The 25,425-nt window shown below is 35.4% G+C and overlaps 1 protein-coding gene across 1 annotated transcript in view; it reads right to left on the minus strand.

Moving 5' to 3' along the window:
* Positions 1-25,425, minus strand: part of LOC145685392 (venom serine protease 34-like) — a 109,425-nt gene that overhangs the window by 16,067 nt on the left and 67,933 nt on the right. Inside the window, exon 6 of the mRNA XM_081757786.1 lies at positions 609-666. Coding sequence (XP_081613912.1) covers positions 609-666 — 58 coding nt within the window. The remainder of the gene's footprint in view (positions 1-608; positions 667-25,425) is intronic.

Consider the following 25,425-nt stretch of genomic DNA (forward strand, 5'->3'; position numbering starts at 1 on the left):
AAATCCGTATATTTAAATGAATATATGAAAAGTTGTTTTAGTTTATGATTGAGTAGGTAAATTTTATTTTCTCATATTTTCCCGTAAAATCACAAAAGTTAAGAATTTGTGCAAGTGGGCTATCAGTTCTTTTTGGGGGAGGAGGTGAGTTTCAAACTGGTGTTTTTCTTTCAATAGTATTTTAAAACTTTTTCCGTAGTAACGTTGAGTCTCATGGTAGTATGTGGATTTATAAGGAGAAAAAATTCCTCATCCTTTTATCTTCGCCATTGATAGTTTCTAACTTTAGAGAAATATATTTTAATGCTGCGTTGATTGCGTAGGGCATTTACGTGAAAAAGTAGTGTATTTAGTTAGCGGACTATAGGTTATGTTTCTTTGCTTTTATTTCCCAATTTATGCTCTTATTCCGATTACCTAAAAAGAAATCGAAATTTTGAAAATACATTTTGGATTACTTAAATAGTAAGTTTGCATTTAAAACCATATTGTAACCAGCTATTGTTGACGTCAATTTCTAGCAATTCCTCCTTTTCTTCCCTCCTTTATTTTTCTTTTCCCAAAGCAATTCTAATGTATTCAGTGAATTATCTACCCACTTCACTTACCTATTTGTTTCATTCTGGTAGGCTGAAATTCATATACTAATGGTCCTCCACTGTCTCCCTGCAATATTAATATTAATTATTTAATAATATGAAAGAAAATTAACGTTGAAAATATATATTTTCTTTTAAGAAAAAGCACTTCTGTTTTTTTTTAAAAAAAAAGAATCCTTCGAGTTTCTTTGAGTAATAAGTATTATCACTAAAATATCCAGAAACTTATCGTATTAGCAGAATGAAGTATTTGAAGTAGATAGTGTGATGTTTAAATGTTTGCAGAAAATACAGACAAAAATATTGTTGTTATAAATGTTCTAAAATGGGTATCATGATTTGGAAAAAGTTGTCAATTCAATTATGTTCAGCTTCGCTAGAATTTTCTGTGGTATGCATTTTTTTATTTAGTTTTGTAATGTATGATTCAAAGGCTGACACTTCTACTTCTGATTTAGATTAGTCTAGTAATTTGATGCTTTGAATCTAATTTACTTGCTACCAATGTTTAGATATATATCACAAAGAAGTCAACTACATTTTGTTTCTTCGCAAGTATAGCTTCCAATACTAGTTTATACGTTGCATTTAATCACGTTGAAGTATAATGAACTACACATACATAATACTTTAGATTCACGTTAGTACTTTTACAATGTTTTAGTGATTTTTTACATCTAGTTGTTGGGAAGGGGAATAAAAGGGAAATTTTGTATTTTAAGAAAATGCATCTTAAATTTTGGGGGATTCAGAGTAAAAAGGATTTATCTGTCAGTTTTTGCTTTCCTGGGCTTCGGGCGAATGAAGATCTTCTTTCGGTTGCTTTTTCTACTTATTTGTAAAAGCAATTTTTTTGAAGTATCCAATATAGACTCATTTAGTCTAGCAGAAATTGGCCAAATTTGGGTCATACCTTGCGTGGAGGTATGCTTTCATATATATATTTCAAAGTCCATAGAATCGAAATTCGAAAGGTGCCGGCTCGGCATTGTTGGGCATTTTGATTTACGCCACCTATTTCAATATAGCGACCTGCGCATCATTTTTGTTATGAAAAATTCATACTTACTATCGTAATTCACTTACTACTCAGGTGATTGCAGTGGGTTTTTATACACGTAAGTTAAGAGAGATTAAATCAAGTTTTATATCATATTATCATCCTGATATAAGAAGTAAACAATGTTTCCAACCTAAAATTTTGTAAAAAAAAATCGAGTTGTGTAAAGTTGTAGCATAATCCAAGGTACACCTTGTCTCAAAAAGGTTGAGCGCATTCTTTATTGGTGTTTTGAGGCAAAAATTTTCAAAGTCCAGCTTCGGGTATCTTCGGGAAAAAGTAAGCCAGGTTCGAACCTCCAAGCCAGCCTTTGCAAAAGGGTAAAAGTTTGCAGATGTGTTTTTCTTCTTTTAAATATAATAAGACTTGTTACCAAGTGTTTAAAAAAGCAACATTGATTGAAATACTAAATGATACAATATTTCGAAACGTTTTTATTAATGTGAGCACATGCTTGTTTGTCATTTAGCTCTCTATACGTAATGGAACATTTAAATACGTTAAAGAATCTTTCCATATGTAAAAGAATGCTCAAAATTAAGAAATAGAACATAATTATCGCCTGAGTACTAAAATAAAACTCAAAGTAGAGCAGAAACTGCGTTTGTAATGGATATGAATGTCATAATCATCTTGAGATCCGTTATACGTTGCTAGAAGCTTAGTTTTAGAAGTCCTTGTGTTAGCTCATTGGTAAGCTGTCGGATTTCAAATCATATGGTTGAGAGTTCGATTCTCGTCTGGGCCAATACTTTTTTAAAATTGCATTTTCCGCAATGCATGAAAAATTATATAAAATAATTACATTAAAATACATAAGTTGTTTATATATAACATAATAATTGCAGAACATAGTAATTATTATGTTTAAAATATAACATCTGAGATAATTTTCACAGTAGGTCGGTATTATATATGAGGATGTAAATACAAGTTAAGAAACTCGTTCAATAGCAATAAATAAATCATGTAGTGTATTTATTTGCAGCTATTTGTCATATAGAGAGTAATTCTCAACATTCATAATACAGAATGTCATTTATGTTCTTGAAAAGTTATTCGATGCATAAACAGAGGGTATAAACAGAGAATCCAAAGTCGGAACGCTCGCAAAAAAAATTCATGAACCCCAATGGTCACGTGAGCAGACTGGAATTGTGCTTATGAAGCATGCCACAGCAGAAAGTCTTTACATAGATTTTCAATTCAATTCCTGATATATGCTTTTGCAATGTGGAAGTGGTGATGCCTTGAGTCGCCTCTCTCTCGCTCGCTCGCTCGCTCACTCTCTATTTATACAGAATATAAAAGTGGATTTATGTGTGTGTTTCAACATAATTCTAATATATCTAGAGCAATTTTAACTATATTTCTTACAGTCTGGAAAAAGAGTACTGTCGGGATACATATCAAAAATGCTAGAAACGGTTCGATATTAGTATCGAATCCATAGTTTCGTGGTCGCTTAGGTGAATAGCTCTACTTTCAATTCAAGTCCAATTAAGCTCCCATTAGCACCCAGGGTGGTTACGTAGCGACATAAAGATATCGAAATCAACCGATATTAGAATCGAATCGTAAGTTTTCAGCGCCGCTAACAGTGTAGCATTTCCCATTAGTCCACATTAGTCCCATTGCCTAGAGGGCAACATATTTGCAGAGTGCAAATTTTAAAACTTGAATAATATTTTAATTTTTTCCGTATGAAAAAGTTAAAAATCATGAGCAAATATACTATTTCACGAACAATCCTCTTTTACTATTCTAATATGTTTAATAATTGCGTAAGAAATGTAATAGTAATTCAGAACATGTTTCACAGTTGTTATTTTTGTTACATAGTTGTAGCTATAGCATGTAGTGAGTGGAATTTAACTGTAATAAATTCAGTAATTAACCATATTCGAATTAAGTTTTATTTTTAAGTTCGGAATGAAGGGGCGGAGAAATATGCAGTTATTGGCGGCACCGAGCTTTTCTACATTTTACTTTCAAGATCTCCATTTTTCTTTTGTCATTTGTTCCTAATAAAAAAAGTTCAGTCACTTTTGGATTGTCATAGGATAGTAGGAGTTGGATTTTGGGATGCAGCCTGTGAGATTCTAGAGGAGCTAACTGCTTGAAAAAATATTTTTGAATCATCTGTAACATATGAAATAAGGATATGTATCATAAAAAATTGAAAGTAACTATGTCTGCGTAATCATCACGGTCAAATTGCAAAGTCAAATGAATTGAAGTTTGGTATATAATCAGGCTCCAATCCCAACTGGGAAGTTATCATACGCGTGTCACTTTCATTATAATACATATCCTTAGGGGGAGTTGAAGTCCGAATTTTTGCGAAAAATTTGGTATCTCACAAGCCGTTCAACTGAGAGCTGAAATTCAGCATACAACTCTTTATTAAAAATAAAGAGAATATGCCCTGGCATTTTTTAAAATTGTCTTTTATGAGCGGGGGGACGGGGGTGCCTTTTCTATATAGTGGAAATTAATAGTGGGTTGATTTGTAAAAATAATCGAAAACGATTGATATTAGTTGAGAAAAAAATTGAGTAATGCAAACTAAAGTTCTTTTTGAATTTTATACCCACTGCTTTCTATTTATAATTGCTGAAGCTGGTGTTTAATATATGGAGCGTTCCGAGCATAAGGCAATCAAGCCATAAAGTTAGAGAAAATGGCCATAAAATTTGTATTCTAAACGTAATTACATGGGCATTTTCAATTTTTTTTTTTTTTTTTTTTACGTTGGTCTACTTTTCCTTGATTCGAAACTTTTAAATTTCACCCTATTTTCTACTGAATGTGTCTGTAAGGCAACAAAGAAATAATTACATATGATAAATTTAAATTCATTTTAATTCGGAAAATGAGAAACACTTTGCCATTATATATCGTAAAGGTCAGACCCACCAGTATTGTAACAAAGAGGTGCTTGAGCCAATGACGGTAGAAATTCAAACTCCGATAAGTGATAATTTCACAGTCTTGTTTTATTACAAGTGTAATCTCTTTAGTCAATGGAGAGGAGGACGTGGGTCATCGGTCAGAGTTGATGTCGATGGGTTTTGGTGGGTCGGAGTTGGTCGCAATGGTTCAGAGTGGTTCATAGTTGGTGGTGGGTCAGAGTGGATCACGATGGTTGATGGGTCAGAGTGGGCCAATGGGTCATTTGGGTGGTGGGTGATAGTGGGTCATGGTGGGTCGTGGATCAAATTTTCATTGACCCACACCATCTCTGGTTAAAATTGTACTAAAGATAAGAGGCACCGAAGATGCATGTCGGCTATTATGCTCAAATTTTGCGCATGGATAGTACTTTACCAGAAAGCAATAAATCTGAAACGGTTCACGGTATCACCTCCTAGAACTCGAGATGTAGGGGTTTGTCTGATTGGCTAAATTAAGACGTCAATGATTTATCCTTCAACAACCAAGCTTTTTATAATCGTTTCCGTGGGGAAGTCAGAAGAACACGTGCCTAGTAATCGTAATATTGATAGTTCGCGTCCACCCCGGCGTATTTGTTTTGTGTTTTTTTGATTCACCTAAATATAAACAAATCACACATATAGGCATTTTAACATATTTTGGGAGAGTAATTATTGTGGTTCGTTGGCGTTTCATCGCGTCTCTGCCACTGGTAGTAAAGTTTTCAAAATTGAACTTGGGCCATCACGGATCGTCGCTGCGGGGCCACCAATTTCTGGCGAGAGGTTAATAGTTGACCATCTGTACTCCACCGACGCTTACAGCTTAGGGTAATGAACGATGTCCTTGCCTTGTAGACTTCATGACTACCGACGTCAGCAGTCAACTAGCTTTTAGTATTCCTTTATTAACCATCTATCGTTCATGTTTGTACACGGTGTTGTCATAATAATAATAATAATAATAATAATAATAATAATAATAATAATAATAATAATAATAATAATAATAATAATAATTATTATTATTATTATTATTATTATTATTATTATTATTATTATTATTATTATTATTATTATTATTATTATTATTATTATTATTTGTAGTAACAGTAGTATAATTGATGATAGAATAATTATTGTCTATGTATTGTCTAGGTAGGACTACACACAGGATTTGGCTCGTTTTGGTTCGACTTGACTCCAATCCGAGTCGAGTTGGAAGATATTTTTCGCGCCGAGTCCAAGAGTAGACCTCAAAGATGTCTGTTTCGAGTCGAGTCGAGTTTCAAAGAAAAGTCGTTCGTGCCCATCCCTACTAATGAGAGCTTAATCGGAGTTAAGCGAAATTGAAAGTCTCACTATTTATCTAAGCGACCCCGAAAACTATGAATCTAATATCGATCATTTTCTAGCAATCTTTTATATGTATCCCCCTCCCATTCACCATAGGTAACCCGACAGCACTCTTTTTGAAACTATAAGAAATGTGGTTAAAATTACTCTAGGCCAGTGGTTCTCAATCTAATTCCTATCACGATCCCCTTTTATCACACGCTCTTGCCAGCGACCCTTTTATAATTTGTTTTATAATAAGCTTGTGTGGGATTTTTAACATACCTACTTCTATAATAGTAGAATCCATTTTTTTGGTTTATAGTGAACAGTGCCATGGAAAATCATTGCCCGGGGCGAGAGTATAGTACGATGTCACCGTATATATGAGTGACGTCGACAGACTAGCTACGAAGCGCCACCATGGTTGGCACGAAGCTCAATAACATTTTCAAAATAAACCCTACCTTTCCTTAATTTTGAGCACATTTTATTACGTTTTCCTTCTATTTTACACATGTGCACATGCACTTTCCTAACATGAGTAACACACTTCCTCCGAAATGTGTGGCCCCTTTTTTAGGCGTCCGGCACTGACAGTGGATACAGTAACTGTAATATCTATATTCCCAACGACGAAGGTGATGGTTCAAGATGGATGTTAAACTCCTTCATTGAAGAGGCCATTAACGTATCCGATCTAAGCCCACAACTTCTTGACCAAATAATAGAATGATCATGCGACAAGTCTTTGCAACTGGTTTTCTGTAACGAAGACTTGGACAAGTTCTGCCTGATGAGGAGAGAAGAATATCCTGGTCTGGTGATTGCTGCTTTAAAAGTAATAATTCCATTTGCTATATCGTACTTGTGCGAAAGTGTTTTTTTTATGGTAAACATTAAAACAAAGATAAGAAATCGCTTATCAGTTGAAAATGGCTTGATAATGTTCGTCATGAAGATTGAACCGGGCATTGCTGCACTAGTGCAATTACACCATGCTTAGGTGTCTCATTAGGTTTTAATTTTAATTGTATTTCAATGTGCAGGTTTTGTTTCATGTGTATTTTTCTAGTATTTCTATATACAGTTCTCATTAGTTTTATATCATACCTCTTTGATTTAAATTCATTTTTAAACAACTCTACTAACTAACTAACTCTATGGCCTATGGAACCCGGAGGTTCAATGCCGCGTTCACAAAAGCTCTACACTGACTTCTATCCTTAGCCAATTGGATCCAGTTTCTAATTTGTATTCTTATCTCAGCGAGATCCATCTTAATATTCTACTCCCATCTGCGCCTAGGTCTTCCTAATGGTCGTTTTCCGTTTGGTCTTCCTGTCAAGACTTTGAAAGCGTTTCTACTTTCTTCCATTCTAGCTACATGACCTGCCCACCTAAGCCTCCTAGACTTGACGACCCTAACAATGTTGGGTAACCGTATAAATTATGTAGTTCCTCGTTATGAAGTTTCCGCCATTCCCCATTCCCGTTCCTCTTGGGTCCGAATATTCGTCTAAGGATCTTGTTCTCAAATACTTTCAGTCTATGTTCTTCCCTCAGAGTAAGTGACCATGTTTCGCAACCATACAGAACAACAGGCATGATTATCGTTTTGTATATTTTAAGCTTCAAATTTCTCGACAGAATTCGCGACGACAAGATACTTTGAACCGAATAGTAACACGAATTCTACACCCTTTGAAAATGTTCAGTAGACTTATTTTTTATTGTTCTTTACAGTGTGTATAAAAAATAAAAGTATGCCTATCAGAACAAAATTAAAAATAATATTTAAAAATAATTTCTGGTATTAGATTCTAACTATATTTATCTCTTCCGCCTATCTTCGCGATCCCCTAGGGGCCGCGACTCCCAGGTTGAGAAACCCTGCTATAGGCACACATGAGTTATGATGGAACATACATACATACACTTTTATATGTATAAATGCAGATAAGAGAGAGTTGAGAGAGAGCGATTAAGGAATTACCGTTCTCAATCTCTTCACTTTACTTTTGCGATTCGTGAATTTCTTACGTGACAGTTTGGGGCTAGCTAGTTTTTTTTTGTCTTGAACCACGATCCGATTTTCGATATGCTCGACCTAAATGCTGTAATGCGAATATTGAGAAGTTATCTGCGATGAAAGTAGCTGCAAATAAATACATTACATAACTTATTTATTGCTATTACACGATTTTTTAAATTTGTATTCAATATTCACACATAACACACCGACGTTCTGTGAATACCTCAGATGTTATATTTTAAAGATAAGAATTACTTATGTCGTGAAATGATATGAATATATATATTCAACTCATATATACAAGTGATGGTATGAAAATATATATACAACTGATGAATTGTAATGTAACTATTTTACATAATTTTCATGCATTGAGGAAAGTAGAATATCATAAAATAATCTCACCTGAACGGGTATCGAACTCACGATTTAAACACTCGGTGGTGTACCACTGAGCTAACATGACCGCTTTTCGGAATCTACTTCTGAAATATAACTGAGCTCATACGTAAATGCTCTTTTCCGTATGGAAATCACAATGACGAAACGAGAGTGTGAATACATAGTCTCGAAATATTGTATCATTAAGTATTTCAATCAATGTTACTTTTTTCTACACTTAATACCATTTCAACATGTCTTATTATATTTAACAGAAGGAAAAACATATCTGTACATCTTTTCCCGATTACTAAGGTTGGCTTTGGAGGTTCGAACCAACAGCTTTAGTTTACTGTTTTCCGAAGATACCCGAAGTTGGACTTCGAAAGTGTTCGTCTCAAAACAGCTATCATCATATCGCTCAATCTGTTTGGTATATGGTATATGTTTTTATACGTGTAAAGTCAGTATAACAATTCATTCTTTAAACAGCTTTTCGTATGTATTAATATTTCTTTATAAAAACTGTTTTTAATATTATTATTACGGCGCACCATTTTCAGATTTCTTTCGCGAGTCGTTGATCAAGTCGTTCGCCACCAGCGTTGCCAGACTCACAGCTCGGAATTATTCCAAAACCTGATCGAACTTATGCTAGATTCGGTCAAATTATGCTAGATCCTCATAATTACTAATTCAGGAGTTTTAAAAAAAGGAAGTTGAGATACGATAACGTAACTTAAAATACACAGAGAGCAAGAATGCATGGATAGAACTCAATACTTCACGCACCAAAATTTTAACTCAACTAAATTACTGCAGTCGTTGTCAGACTCAATGGCGTATATATCGTATAAATGAATGCAAAGTTTTTCTTTACATATTTTGAAAGAAAATTACTTCGCAGCATAAGCGGAGTTGGGAATCATCTGCTGGGGGGGGGGGCGGCAGATTTTTGGTCGGTCTCGGAGCTGTCATTTCAGGAATAAATATGATCATGAAGTCAGAAATAAAGATGGTGAAGTTGCCGAAAAGTTGGGGGGAGAATGGCCCCCATAGCTCCGCCCATGCCTCGGAGTTAAAGGATTAGAAAACCCTGGGTGGAGCCACAAAAAAAAAAGCCCAAAGCCGTTCCGAACTTACTTCGGAAAATAAGACTGCCTGTATGGTTTACCGAGTGTATGAATCAATGGAAGAGGATACATTTCTGCCGTTCTTTTTCTTCCCACGACCAACTTCTTTCTCATCTCCAGGTTTTACGGCTTTTTGATAACTTGCTGAAATTGTGCTAGATTTGGGCAGGATGCTAAAAGCAAGATGCTAGATGCTAGAGACATGCAAATTATGCTAGATCTAGCATCATTATGCTAGATCTGGCAACGCTGTTCCCCACAATAGGCGTGTCGTGCAAGTAACCAATCACACGCCAGGTACTAGCTTTTACCTTATGCTTCCTTCTCACAGCTCAGAACATTAGTAACTATGGATAGACGTACAGCAGTAATTACTTTATGGGAGTTGGAAGGTTATTCTGCAACTGCAGCTAGCAGGCGAGTAGGTGTCCCGGCCTCTACAGGAAGGCGATGGATTCGGAAATATGGTGTTACAGGTCAGACTGGTAATTTACGATCTCCTGGTCGTCCGCATGTGTCAACCGAAGCCCAAGATGCGAGATTAGTAAACGAAGCCCGGTTAGACCCACTAAGGACGTCTGGACAGCTAAGGGAAGCTTCTCTCTTTCCTGGTAGTAAGCATACAGCTCTGCGAAGGCTTCGTCATGCTGGGTTACGTGGCCGTGTTGCTGCCGTGAAAGAAAAACTCTCAGACGACCACAAAATTTACCGTCTCGCGTTTGCACAGGCGAATGTGGGTCTCAATTGGGAAAACGTAGTTTTCTCAGATGAATCCATATTCACAACATCAAAGGAGGGACGCCGTTTTGTGTATCGTCCGAGAGGCACCCGATATGACCATGGATATGTGGCTGCTTGCAATCGCAGTGGCCATGTATCTATTTTATGTTGGGGTTGGATTTCCAGTCGCGGAGCAGGACAGCTTCATAGAATTGAAGGACATCTGGACAATGCTCAGTACTTAGACATTATCAGTAATATCATGGTGCCATCTGTACGAGTATTTCAGCCTGATGGTGTAATTCAGTTCCAGCAATACCAGTCGCCAATACATACTTCCCATGTGGTTCATGAATGGTTCGCAGGGCACCCTGAGATTGATTTAATCGACTGGCCGCCTCGTGGAGCAGACCTCAATCTCATGGAAAATATGTGGGCAGAAGTGAAGCGTACTCTAAGGGAAAGTTGGCCTGAGGCAGATCCACCAAGAACTCAGGATGACCTGTGGCATCTTGTTTCCGAAGCATGGCTGGAGGTAGGGGAAGGAGATAGATTTGTCACCCATGTAATAGATTCCATGCCCAGAAGAATGGGGCGTGTAATAAATTCAGAAGGGTCTTGGACACAATATTAATGCCCCCCCCCCTTAACTCGCGAAAAAAGCCCTTTTCAAGGCTACCTAAACGCTTCTGAAAATATTTCTAGAAGTAAACCACTCCTTGTATCCGATTTCTGTGCAATCCTACTAACAAAAGAATGATAATTAGCTGTAGGCTTTGAACTCAATACCTCTTCAGTGGCAAGTCCGTACTCTACCAGTGAACTAACATGAACACGCAAACCCAACCTGAAGAAACACGACTTTCAATTTCTGGTATTCGATGACAATGATGCTCATATACTTTGCAAATGTTGTATTCAACTTGGGATATTCCGCAACACACACACACACAAAAACAAAGCGAAAGAGAGAGAGAGAGAGAGAGAGAGAGAGAGAGAGAGATGAATACACAAAAGCATATTCAACGTATTCGAATGAGACTCTAAGTAACGACATTCCGTTCTAAAGAGAATTTGTGTTTCTTCCCGTGACGTTAAGGGGATCGGGAAAAGTTGTGTCTTGAAGCAGGATACGACTTTGGATACTCTGTTTATACACTTTCTATATCCGTAGGAATATACTGTATTTCACGAATATAAATAACATACTGTAATGAGAATATTGAGAAGTTAAATCTGTATGACAAATAGCTGCAAATAAATACACTACATAACTTATTTATTGCTATTAAACGATTTTCCTAACTTGTATTTAACATTATCATATATAATACCGACCTACTGTGAAAATTATCTCAGATGTTATATTTTAAACATAATACTTACTATGTTCTGCAATTATTATGTTATATATAAACAACTTGTGTATTTTAATGTAATTATTTTATATAATTTTTCATGCATTGCGGAAAATATAATTTTAAAAAAAAGTATTGGCCCAGACGAGAATCGAACTCTCAACCGTATGATTTGAAAGCCGACAGCTTACCAATGAGCTAACACAAGGACTTCTAGAACTAAGCTTCTAGCGATGTATAACGGATCTCATGATAATTATGACATTCATATCCATTACAAACGCAGTTTCTGCTCTACTTTGAGTTTTATTTTAGTACTCAGGCGATAATTATGTTCTATTTCTTCATTTTGAGCATTCTTTTACATATGGAAAGATTCTTTAACGTATTTAAATGTTCCATTACGTATAGAGAGCTAAATGACAAACAAGCATGTGCTCACATTAATAAAAACGTTTCGAAATATTGTATCATTTAGTATTTCAATCAATGTTGCTTTTTTAAACACTTGGTAACAAGTCTTATTATATTTAAAAGAAGAAAAACACATCTGCAAACTTTTACCCTTTTGCAAAGGCTGGCTTGGAGGTTCGAACCTGGCTTACTTTTTCCCGAAGATACCCGAAGCTGGACTTTGAAAATTTTTGCCTCAAAACACCAATAAAGAATGCGCTCAACCTTTTTGAGACAAGGTGTACATGCTAAATAGGATATTGTTAAAATTGCCAAGTACATTTGGTTTATTTCTGACACAAAAATCAAAATATGTAGAGTATCACTCAGTCCAGTTAAGTTTTGCGGCTGCTCTGCCTTTTTTAAGTAACGTTCACATACGAATTATTACCTATAAACTGAATTCAATATTAATTTTGAGTATAAATTAAGAGCTACTTTACCAATAAGAAAGCTCTATCCTTTTCGTAAAATATATTGATTTTTCGTCAGTTAAATATATTTAGTCTATAGAGTAGCCTTCGTCAGTTAGAGTGAGTAACAGCAACACTGCTACTTCCTAATTTTATCTTAAATAGGAAGGAAGCTGAAGAAAAGTTAACCTTATTTATAAAACAGACAGTGCATTCTCATTGATGATCTAGTCCTTAAGATATATTCAATATTAATATCAATATAAAACCTATTTGTAGAATTACTGGAATTTAGTGCTATTTTGTTAATACTTACGAGGGAGGACCCAAAAGAAACCGAACTTTCGTTCTAAAAAATAATTTATTACATTTTTTACAAAATTCTTTCAGTCTCCTTCAAAGTACTCTCCATTAAATGCGATTCATTTCTCCCATCTTCTTTCCCACTGTTTGAAGCACCTCTGGAACTTTTATATCGTCCAATGCGCTCTGCGAAGTTCTTTTTACAGCCTCTGCACCTCTACACCATCCTTTTAGATTTTGTTTAATTCTCGGAAAATGTCATCATGTTGGTCAAAAAGTTTGGATCAGTTTCAATCTGATTTTTCAAGTCCTGGCTCAAATTCAGACGAATGATTTGATCCTGTGAGCAGGCTAGAAACAAACTTAGCGGCAGCATGTCTCATTTGCAAAACCTCACGCTGGCACGAGCTCCAACTCACTCTTGCCTGTTTTGAAATATCGTCGATCATGAAACGACGATCCTTATTTGGGGCAGATTTGTTCGATGTTTTCGTCGTTTCGAAATGATGAAGAGCACCCAGAACGAGCATGATCTTCAACACTCATCTCACCACACTTAAAGCGCCCAAACCACTCAAAAAATTGTGTGCGGTTCATAGTATCCTTCTTGAAAGCCTGTTGAAGCATTTGGTAAGTTTTCGTTTCCGATTTCCCAAGTAGGAAGCAAACACACTCCTTGTTCCTTTGAATCTGCCATAACGATTTCGCAGGCGGCAAACGAGAACAGTTGAGAAAAACAATAATACGATCAAACGTTAACCTCCTACGCAGACGCCACTTGGCCAACTGATCTGGGAAGGTCTCTACTAGACCCACCTAGCAGGAGAACTCTCTACTATGCCTACTCATGTGGTTCGGATTCCACGTTAATCAGTAGGTTCACGTCTCATATAGCCTCGCTGCTGAACGGGACGTTAAACTCAAAATCCACTCAACTCTACTATGCCTAGGAACGGCAGCGCTCTTTCAATCCGGTTTCTTTTGAGTCTCCCCTCGCACATAATGAAAAACAGTGCTTTCATTGTCAACTTGTTTTTCAAGAAATATAGAAACGTCTTCATACAGTAATACTCCACTATATTAATATTTAGAGTCTGAGTAAAACAAAGAAAAGAAAATTAATCTTTATAAAATGGTGTTTATAAAATGAGTTATTTTCGAATCAACTCTGCTTCAGCTGTGTTGAAATTTCGCAAACTGATAAGCTGATTGCTACTGTATTGGGTATTTAGTCATTCATCGTCAGCGTCTTCGTCGTCGGGTTTATCTTCGTCTGGTTCTTCAGCTGCTAAGTTCTTGAGTCGCGTTGTAGGATTTTGACAGTTTCCTACACCAAGACAGCCACAAAAAAGAGTACAACTTAGGTTAGAAGATGCGCATTTACACTTGTATGAGCACACAGGGCATTTTCCACACCCGTACTTAATTATTTATAGAACTTGTGGCAGAGCAATTTATATTCCTGTAGGCACCTTTGCAGTTATGAGAGCCTTTGTTGAGCTATCGTAACATCATCCATATTGTAAAGGGTCAAGAGTAGGACCAGTTGGTTCAATTGCAGATCTCCATATTGCACATTGAAGGTGTGCTCGTTTCCCATGTTCTGCAAAAGCTTCAGTTATTGGTGGCAATGTTTTAAGAGGTGGAGCAAGTACTGCTTTATGTTTTCCGGTAACAGTACGCCAAAAGTGAAATCTTACGTTTGTCATTGTATCAAAAGATTCGTTTACATAGCATGTCCCTATAAACCGTGTTGCCTCACTAATAACAGAATCCATATTGAAACGTTTTTACTGGTAGAGTCAACGATGTACCGAGATTTATCCCTTCACCAATTTTATTATAAAATCATACTTTTGTTTTTACAGAAGTTCTTATAACAAAGTATCTCTATAATAACCAACGTTTGCAGGTTGTACGGTTAACCCCTTAGCTTCATAGCAGCCTTCATGAGGTACGGTACTGTCTAAGGTGAATCCCTTACCTTCATAGGAGCCTCCAGGGTTTAGGATAGGTTGCGATCAGTTGGTCGACTGATGCCAGGTCCTTCCATGATCCCTCTTCTATGTGTCCTCCTCGGGTGGCTCGTCCTCCTTCGGATCCTTTCGTGTGGCCCGTCTCCTTTCGGTTTCCTTCGTGTCTTCCTTATTAGTGTATCGTCTGCTTTTGTAAATTACGGTAACGATACATGTGTTTTTGTTGTAATGTGGGGATCCTTACAATATTAACATCTAGAAATCCTAAAACGAGTAACTCTTTGTCTTCTTGGAGCTTCTTGACTATTTTACCTTTACCAATTCCGTAAATGTTTTCTACACTATCACATCCTGAGTTGGTCAACTATGTCCTTATGTTTCATAAGTGTTGCTCCTATGTCTATTACCATCATGTTTGGTCTTGTCGAATCCATAACAACATTTGCTTTCAAACTATAAATATTATAAAAGTGAAGAAGTATTAAAAAATACATCTGTATCATCACAAATCACTTTTAAGTTTTCGTAGTTGCACTCTAGTACTCTCTTTACAACACTGAACAATTAGTAGATCAGCTTCTTCATATTCTGGTCTGAGGTCAGTTCGTTCCATCACAACATTGTTCTTAATTTCAAGAGGCACTGCATGGTGACCAATTATTGTGAGCGTTTGCAAGTTCTTCTCAGAGAATGACCACTGTGCTACATATTTGCATATTATGTCTCTGAGTTGAGCTTTATTTTCGTACACTTGCAAAACAACATGTTGTGATGGGAGTTGTGCCATCAAATAGAGGCGATACTATCTGGACCCTTTCTCTGACGCTCTTTTGGTCTTCGTCATACTTTAATGCTGTCTTCGACATATCGATCAAATATGAGACAAACTCTTGAGTGCCTAAGATGCTTCGCAGATACTCAGGAAATTTAACAATATAATTCTAATTGTTCCATTTGCTGGCTATGCAACTATCCACAATATAGCACAACCATCAATGAATACTTCATCCACTACAGTGTAAAATCTTTGTGAATGTTCTACAGCCATAATGGTTTTCATCTTTGACTTGCTAATACTTCTCATCTCTCCATTGTCTTTAAATAAAGTGATTGGGACAGGTGGCTCGTGCTGATATAATCTTATGATACCGAAGTCTCGATTTATCAATATGCCGATTACTCGGGTGTACACAAAATTAGAATCGACTATACGCTCCCTTGAAACTTTATCATTTTTCCTCAACTTAGCCATAGTAACTACTCTTCTTTCTATCCTATTGTGGAAACCTATAAGGGTGCCGGGTTCGTTCACTATTGGTCCCTGTGACGGAAAGCCAGATATAAGGGGAATGGGGTTCGATACTCGTTTGTTCCAGTTCGAGAAGACCAACTAATAATAATATTGGGATCCGAACCTTGGATCTTTTTATGAGTCTTCCTTTACAACATCACTCAAATGCACAAATTAGTAAATTGACATAAGAGACTGGCAATAAACAAGTATCTTCACTCCTCCACGGTCCTAAGATTTGGGCGTTATACATATCAGAGGCATAAGCCGTATACCCACCATCGCTGTTGCGTCAGCTCCAAGATACACTGGTCAATACCTGTAAAAGAGTGCAAGGTAGGACAGCCATGCGTGATTAACACCAGACGGATAGTTGGAGACGAAAGTAATGTTTGACTTCCACTGCTTAGAAGTACCTTACCTGTTCAATTATACTCTAAACCATATACACTATTAGATGGTAATATTCTCCATTTGCTGAGAAAGAGACAATATGGATCACACACTTTGAAACTATTAACTATTATTTTCACTGCATATTGAAAAAAGAGATATTTGCGAAACACTTATATTTAACTTTTCAGTTCAATGAATATAAAACATTTACAAATATATGAGAACACAAACACAAGATTTCACTTAAACGAAAAATGGCCCAATCACTGCGATATACGAACCGATGCGTAAGCGCGCACGACGATTTCGGCAACTACACGGGTTAAAATTCACTAGTGTACTATTAAATGGTCGACTTTCATTGCTGGAAAGCGATGAGTTGAATGTCCCTTTCCTTGACATACAACAGGGTTCTTCTACAAAATCGCTGTATTTGGCGTGGGAAATGCGTAAGAACAATTCTTATTAACACATGTTCCTTTTGTTATTGGAAAATCATTTACATACTTATCACTGCTTCCTGCTCTCACATTGCATTTTATACATATAAAATTCAAATACTATTCATGTTCGTTTTAAGTTTTAAAATTAAACTTATTTTGAGCACATCTTGAATACGTCCAATTTACTCGATAGGAGGCGACGCTCTCCTCTCTTCTTTTCGCGTCACACCGTTGCCAGTTCACAGCGCAAGAATACACTAACTAAACTAAAATATAGTTCGTAGAAAACATTAAGTTTTTGCTTCATAATATTACTAATAACATATAATAAATGGTTCATAAGTTAATAGGAATCACATTAAAAACACTGATTATTCCAATAAGTTATGGAACTGGCGATTCTTTATAAATTTCACATTGTCACGTAGAAGTCTGTCATCGTCATGAGGACTTGTGCGTGGGCGTTTAGGACGAGAGTAGCAAAATTTTTCTTCCAAATATGGGCTGACGGGAGGAAGCAAGACTGTCTGGAGAAGTGAGGCACCTTTTGGGTGACAAATTCTTAAGCATTGTTCTCCTCCAACTGTTAGCTGATTGCGTTATATTTCTAAGAATAGACGCTGGGGAAATACGAGGGTTGATTTAAAATTTCAAGCCAATCCATCTTATTATAGATGGCGCCGAACGGAATGTCCACTGAAGGTATCACAGAAGTGGGCAAGAACCCTGGAATCCAAGTCTTCATAATCACACTGCAACATAACAGCAATCACAGCACTCCATTAGTCCATAGAGGGCTAATGTCATTTTAAGTTCGTTCACACTGAAGAATAACAGTTTGTAGCTTCACTCGGACGCACATGATCGCGAAATTCAAAGAATAATGAACGCGAGGGCCATTTACGATAACGCGAGGGCCATTTCGTAAATGTCTTTCAAGTCCTTTTATTTTTATTATTGGTTTATATATTCCATTTATTTTACTCATTCCTTAAAATGTAAACACAAATATAATTTCAATGTTTGAATATAAATCAATAGTTATTTGTAATTCAAAATACTATTCAACATTGTACTTCATAATGTTTTTCAAAATTCAAACCAAGTTATACAAACATCAATATATTCAATGCAATACAATATTCAATAAAGTTTTATATTTAATAACGTGTTAAGTTTGGTAAGGTATCGTATTCAATAAGATATAGTATTCAATGCCATATTAGAAAATACACAACAATACAAACTAAATATATACCAATAAATTTAAAATAGTAAAATTGATTTAAGATTCTGCAATAATACTTCTTAATTCTAAGATAAAACACACGATATCACTTAAAAATAGCATATATCACTAAGTAATTCGACATATCATGATTTTATTTTTCATGAAAATAAAATATTCCTTACGGCTAAACGCATAAAAATTTATTATATTTGAAACATCAATATTACTCATAAAATTCAAAAATGTACTTTCATTGACATGTTAACACAAAATATTTATCAAGAATATTCAAAATAATTCAACATAACTGAAACGTATGATATAATGCACACAATTGATGCATTTTATTAAGATTACATGTTAAAAGACATATGTAAATATAACACTAAAAATATTTCATTTACTATGAAATGAAATAAACTAGGCATATGCGAGTTCGTCACGCTCGAAGTATATAAAAATATACTGTCTGCATTAAGTTAAGAAGACCCTACCCCAATTATTAGTTAATATCTTTCCATCCCCGAAGCAAAGTGAAAAAATAGAATATTTGGTTAAAATTTAAAAATAATATAGAGGGGACTAATAAGAAAATTGCCTACTCCGGGCATTACATAATATGAATAACCCATAATATTGGAGGGACCTTTGCTTCAATGTCTTCAAGTACTACTTGAAATGTTTTCGTATTCAACGAAAAGATTAATACAAAGTGAATGCAACAATAGTTGCTAACAATTAGCATGTACACAACTTATTTGGTACTCATTTATAGTAAGATGTCTCATTGTATATTCTTTTCAACTAAACAACGCGCCATGAAGGTGGGTACAGGTAACTACCGTAACTTACCACACTAAACTTCAAGTATCCTCAGCTGTTTAGTAATCCCAGAGGCATACTGATTGATTAAAACAGATAACTTGACATAACACATCGTAAGTATACGTTACTATTAATTAATGCATGGTTGTTATTTAAAATTGAGAAATTTAACTCATTAATTTAAAATGTGCTTATTTAGGTTTATTACCGAACGGTTTCTCACCAAAATGTTTAAATTTGTGATTCAAAACATTTTTAATTTTGTAAAATTGCAACACTGTGATGGAATATTCTGTATAGATTTTCCACATCTTCACAATTTAAATTTATTTCCATTCACTATATTTGAAAATTTTCACTGCGCAAATTCACTCTTGCACTTCGAAAAGAAACACTATATTTTCTGATTCGAAAAATTAAATTTCGTTGTGAAGCATTAACGAAAAAATATACTATTACAAGTAATTTCGTATCACATATATTTGAAATATCAAATTTTTTTAATGGTATCTCTAATCCAACACTTTCAATATCTTATGAGGTGCAACAATATATGAAGCGAAAAAAAAATTAATATTCAAAATTATTCCTGAATCTGTTGGCTATAACCATTAACGTGATATGTGCGATAAAATATTATTGCTTTTATCTAAACATTCAGAATTTTGTAAAACACTAACAGTGTTGAAAAATATTTATAGCATGAAAAATAATTACTAACAACGAAAGAAATGTTGTACAAAATTTTCTGCAATGTAACCAGAATTTATTTCTCATTGCGAGGTCAAAATATGGAAAATGGACAATCCGGCTATGTGTTACTGTCGTTTACCCAATTCCTTTTCGTATTGGATTTAGTACAACATCGTAAATTAAAATTCTCAGGCATTCAAGAATTTTGAGTTTAACTTCCATAGTAGGCATCCATTGGATTTTGTTTGTGCAAAAACGCAACATTCTGTAAGCAGTAGATTTATGTACTACCTTACTATGAGAATTAGCAATTACCTTACGGATGGTTTGTACACTCGGGACATTTATGCATTGAGTGTCATTGCAAATGTTGGCGACGAAGAATTTACGCTTTCTACGTAGGCGTAATACCTTACTTAATTTACGAACATCTTTGCAAGTTTTTAGGTTATTTTTCATTTTCGCACGGTGGAAAAACCGTTGCTTAGCCTTTTTGCTTTCCAAGCAAAAATTTCTGTTTCTAAATTTCTTAGTAACATTTCGAGTTGAGTACAAAGTGTTGGTTGGTGGATAATCAATCTGAACGTTCTGACTTAGTTCAATAGGGGAGAGGGGGGTACCTTTGAACATTTAAGATAACAGGCTAGAAATAATAGCATATCTGATGGTTTCAAAATTTTTAGTTTGGTAAAACTGCGTTGCATGAGGGTCAACTGTTATCTGCAATTTTAATGTAAATGTTGATGAACAGCAGTACTTTGTTACATTTGTGGGGTGAAAAGTTGGAATTTTTGTGAAGTTTTGTAAGATTTTTGACAGAAGCCTGTGTTTTGATATTATCTGCCATTCATTGCAGAAGCAAGTACATTAATTTACTTATCCAATGTTGCCCTTTGTATTTCACAATAGCTTGTACTATCTGGGTATTATCAAATTCTGCTTGATCATGCCGGTTGGGGCAGCTTTGAACAAAAATTAGGGGGCACATTTGAACATTGTTCTACCTATGCTTTTCTGAAAGTTATAAGTACCAGCAACATGTTTGTGTTCTCAGACAATGAAGACAAATGTTCAGTACCAACTGCTGATATTGTGTGTGGACTTTCTAATTCTTGTCTGTCATTTTCGATTACTTTTAAACTCTCGTCCGCCTCACTTGGGAGTTGAGTATAACCTTGAAGTTGAATTGGATTATAACTGTCACTATTCATCTCAGTGACCCCAAAAACTATGAATTCAACTCAATTCAGATGTGTTTCCGAAGGGAAGGCAAATTATTTAGAGCACAGAGGCGCACAATATACAAATACGGGCCTGCATATATGTTTCAGCAATTATTACTATTATTATTATTTCCTTGCCATACGCGATTGGTTAATTCTTGTGCCTTAAACTGTTAATGCTGCTTTGTTACATTAGCCTTGTTGTTCGTAAACGAATTCATCCTGAAAATAACGATTATTGTAGTAAAATAATGGTATGTTCAAAACTGCCCCACGTATGTTCAAATCTACCCCATGCTTGTTTAAATCTACCCCCCAAGGGGGTACATTTGAACGACACCCCCTGCGCCCTTGCACAGAATGACAAGATCAAACAAAGTACTCTATTTTATGGCAAATATAATGTATATTATATTTAGCTTTTGTTACAGTTCTATAAGGAAATTTACTGGGTGTTTGGAAGCAAAAACGAATATTCGAAAACAGATGTTCAAATGTACCCCCCTCTCCCCTACACTTTTCCTTACCTTTTCTGAACCTAAATTTCATAGATTTACTAGTTGCATGATGTATGCCAGTCGAACGTGGAATGGTTTGATTTTTACTACAACATACAATTACGAGTGTACATACTGTACCTTCCAGCAACACTAAAGATATATTACTACTGGAAAAATAACGCAACTCATTATTTTGAACTGGTTGCCTAATGAATCTTACTCTGGGATACCTTGTAACATGCCGTGTATACACGACAAAAATTACAGGACTTATAGACAAACATCTTCTATGAACAAGTAGCATTGAGCCGGACGGGGGAAACAGCTGATCCACCCACTTCCTTTCACATAAGGGACAAGTGCAGACTTTAATCTCGTCTAAAAATACTACAACAGTATCACTTTTTATTTCCCTAGTGGTGGTTACGTTAACCACGCTCGTACTACTATTGGAGGTAGCCTCCATGAAGTCAACCTGCACGGTGTTTACATTTACACTGACATTTTCATTACTTACTTCATTTCCCTGAATAAAGACATCATTACTCTGTAGAACAGATACATTTTCCAGCTGAGTTATAATGCTTTGTAATTGTACAGAATTATTATCCAACAACTGAAACAACTCATTCCACCTAACATTTTCACTTTCATTAATTTGAACAAAATGCGACTCTTGGACTTCAGATATCCTACCTTTTTTAACAAGATTTGGATAGGAATCAATATCATCGGCAACATTTTCCAATTTTCTCTTACAACTTTTAGTTTTAACCTCAGAAGAATAACTATGGCGAACATGTGCTAACGGGTCAACATTAAATTCATCAGTAAATCTAACCTTTTTAGGAATTCTGTTTTCCTTTTTGGTCTGACCCACATTACCTGACATAGTATGTAAACTGACATCCTTGCTACGTTTTTTGAGGATAGATTTGATACTACTAACAACAATTTCAGGAGAATTTTCAACATTACTTGAAAATAATTCTTTCTCCTCTCCATTAAACGTACTATCATGATCGCTAACAGAACTAACATCAGAATACTTTTTTTGTAGCCGTTGAACTATTATTTCAATAACTTTATTCTTGACATTAACGTCATCACATTGAAGTTTCAACTTTCTAGCTACATAATTGAAATCTATATACTTGCCGCGAGCACACTTCTCTTTCAGTTTCTCGTACTGAATTAATTTCCTGATACCACGTACGCGGAGATTGATCTCCTTTTCTGCATTTTTCCTATATTCAAAATTAAAATTAAATACAGATTCACAAATAGCAATTTTCGCTGCTCTACTGAATCTATGAGTTTCTATATTGAGGCCTAAAACATTTTGAAACTCTTCTAAGCAAAATGGAACAGTACTATATTTATATTCATTTATTGCGTTAGCGTACTCTAACTCTATCTGTGCTCTTACATTCATTAAATTCAGCGCTAGCATTTTGTACGTGGATTTATGAATTATATATTCTAAAACGAACACAAAAATATAAAAATGTAAATAACACTACATATGAAAGAATGCAAGGAACTGTTTCTTTCTTTCGCTAAATTTATAATTTGCCTTTTCAGTAATTGTTTCGCATTCTTGTATGCATAAACTAGGACCTACCTGCTTTTGTGCAGCAATGTTTGGCTGATTTAACAGCTCCTGAGAATTACCTTGAATTTTTTCGCGTAATTCAACCACATCTGCTCTTAAATTCTCAAATTGTTCGGTCAACTCTTTTTGATTTGATTTTAATATTTGGTTAGTTGCAGCCAAGTCTGCAGATAATTTTTCGACCGCTTCGAGCAGTGTTTCCATTTCACTAAGCGTTGACATTGTAAAATCTTATACTACAAGGCACAACACAAAAATCATTACACTGGCATTGAATACAAAACAGTGAAGTTCAAAAATTCGCTTTCTCCCCACTAAAACATCTGTCCCTGTTCGGGCGCCAGATATAAGGGTGCCGAGTTCGTTCACTATTGGTCCCTGTGACGGAAAGCCAGATATAAGGGGAATGGGGTTCGATACTCGTTTGTTCCAGTTCGAGAAGACCAACTAATAATAATATTGGGATTCGAACCTTGGATCTTTTTATGAGTCTTCCTTTACAACATCACTCAAATGCACAAATTAGTAAATTGACATGAGAGACTGGCAATAAACAAGTATCTTCACTCCTCCACGGTCCTAAGATTCGGGCGTTATACATATCAGAGGCATAAGCCGTATACCCACCATCGCTGTTGCGCCAGCTCCAAGATACACTGGTCAATACCTGTAAAAGAGTGCAAGGTAGGACAGCCATGCGTGATTAACACCAGACGGATAGTTGGAGACGAAAGTAATGTTTGACCTCCACTGCTTAGAAGTACCTTACCTGTTCAATTATACTCTAAACCATATACACTATTAGATGGTAATATTCTCCATTTGCTGAGAAAGAGACAGTATGGATCACACACTTTGAAACTATTAACTATTATTTTCACTGCATATTGAAAAAAGAGATATTTGCGAAACACTTATATTTAACTTTTCAGTTCAATGAATATAAAACATTTACAAATATATGAGAACACAAACACAAGATTTCACTTAAACGAAAAATGGCCCAATCACTGCGATATACGAACCGATGCGTAAGCGCGCACGACGATTTCGGCAACTACACGGGTTAAAATTCACTAGTGTACTATTAAATGGTCGACTTTCATTGCTGGAAAGCGATGAGTTGAATGTCCCTTTCCTTGATATACAACAGGGTTCTTCTACAAAATCGCTGTATTGGCGAGGGAAATGCGTAAGAACAATTCTTATTAACACATGTTCCTTTTGTTATTGGAAAATCATTTACATACTTATCACTGCTTCCTGCTCTCACATTGCATTTTATACATATAAAATTCAAATACTATTCATGTTCGTTTTAAGTTTTAAAATTAAACTTATTTTGAGTACATCTTGAATACGTCCAATTTACTCGATAGGAGGCGACGCTCTCCTCTCTTCTTTTCGCGTCACACCGTTGCCAGTTCACAGCGCAAGAATACACTAACTAAACTAAAATATAGTTCGTAGAAAACATTAAGTTTTTGCTTCATAATATTACTAATAACATATAATAAATGGTTCATAAGTTAATAGGAATCACATTAAAAACACTGATTATTCCAATAAGTTATGGAACTGGCGATTCTTTATAAATTTCACATTGTCACGTAGAAGTCTGTCATCGTCATGAGGACTTGTGCGTGGGCGTTTAGGACGAGAGTAGCAAAATTTTTCTTCCAAATATGGGCTGACGGGAGGAAGCAAGACTGTCTGGAGAAGTGAGGCACCTTTTGGGTGACAAATTCTTAAGCATTGTTCTCCTCCAACTGTTAGCTGATTGCGTTATATTTCTAAGAATAGACGCTGGGGAAATACGAGGGTTGATTTAAAATTTCAAGCCAATCCATCTTGTTATAAACCTTCTAGCCATGATTCCTCAAAACTTTTCATCTGAGCTTCTCCAATTGCAACAGCATTATTCGCGTTAATGTCTTTTGATTATTTAATTATTTAACAATAAAAAATAAATGTTTCAAACTTATTAAAGTAGATAGAGTAGTTTGCTAGATATTTAGACGTAAAATTGCAACATTTGTTTCCTTTTTTGAATTAATATCAGAAGGGTGTATGTCAACGTACAATAATCCAAGGCATAAATCTAATTTTGTTCTATACCTAAAGAACTGCAAAAAAACATTCAAAAATATTTATTACACTTTCATGAAAATTGTCCTTTCATATGAACAAAAATGTTCAGACTAGTAATAAATTTGTGTTGGCAACACTGTTAAACAATGCAAACATGATGTTTGTTCTATAGTACAAAATTTCCCTTGATAAAGGTTATTTGCTATGCAAAATTTCAAAGTCATTACTGAAGGTCTCGCTGATTTAAGAAGCAAATTTGTATCTACAAAAAAGAAGCCATTAATGCGCAGGGCGCCATATTGAAAAGGGCTCGTATGTCAAAATGTCCAACACTGCGGAGCTGGCACCCTTTGAATTTCTATTCTATGGATTAATATCTTTCAAATTCCGTTAAAAAAAGTTTGGGTATACCTCT

The sequence above is a fragment of the Thermobia domestica genome, chromosome 5, assembly GCF_964235325.1.
Source record: "Thermobia domestica chromosome 5, izTheDome1.hap1.1, whole genome shotgun sequence".
Taxonomy (NCBI): Eukaryota; Metazoa; Arthropoda; class Insecta; order Zygentoma; family Lepismatidae; genus Thermobia; species Thermobia domestica.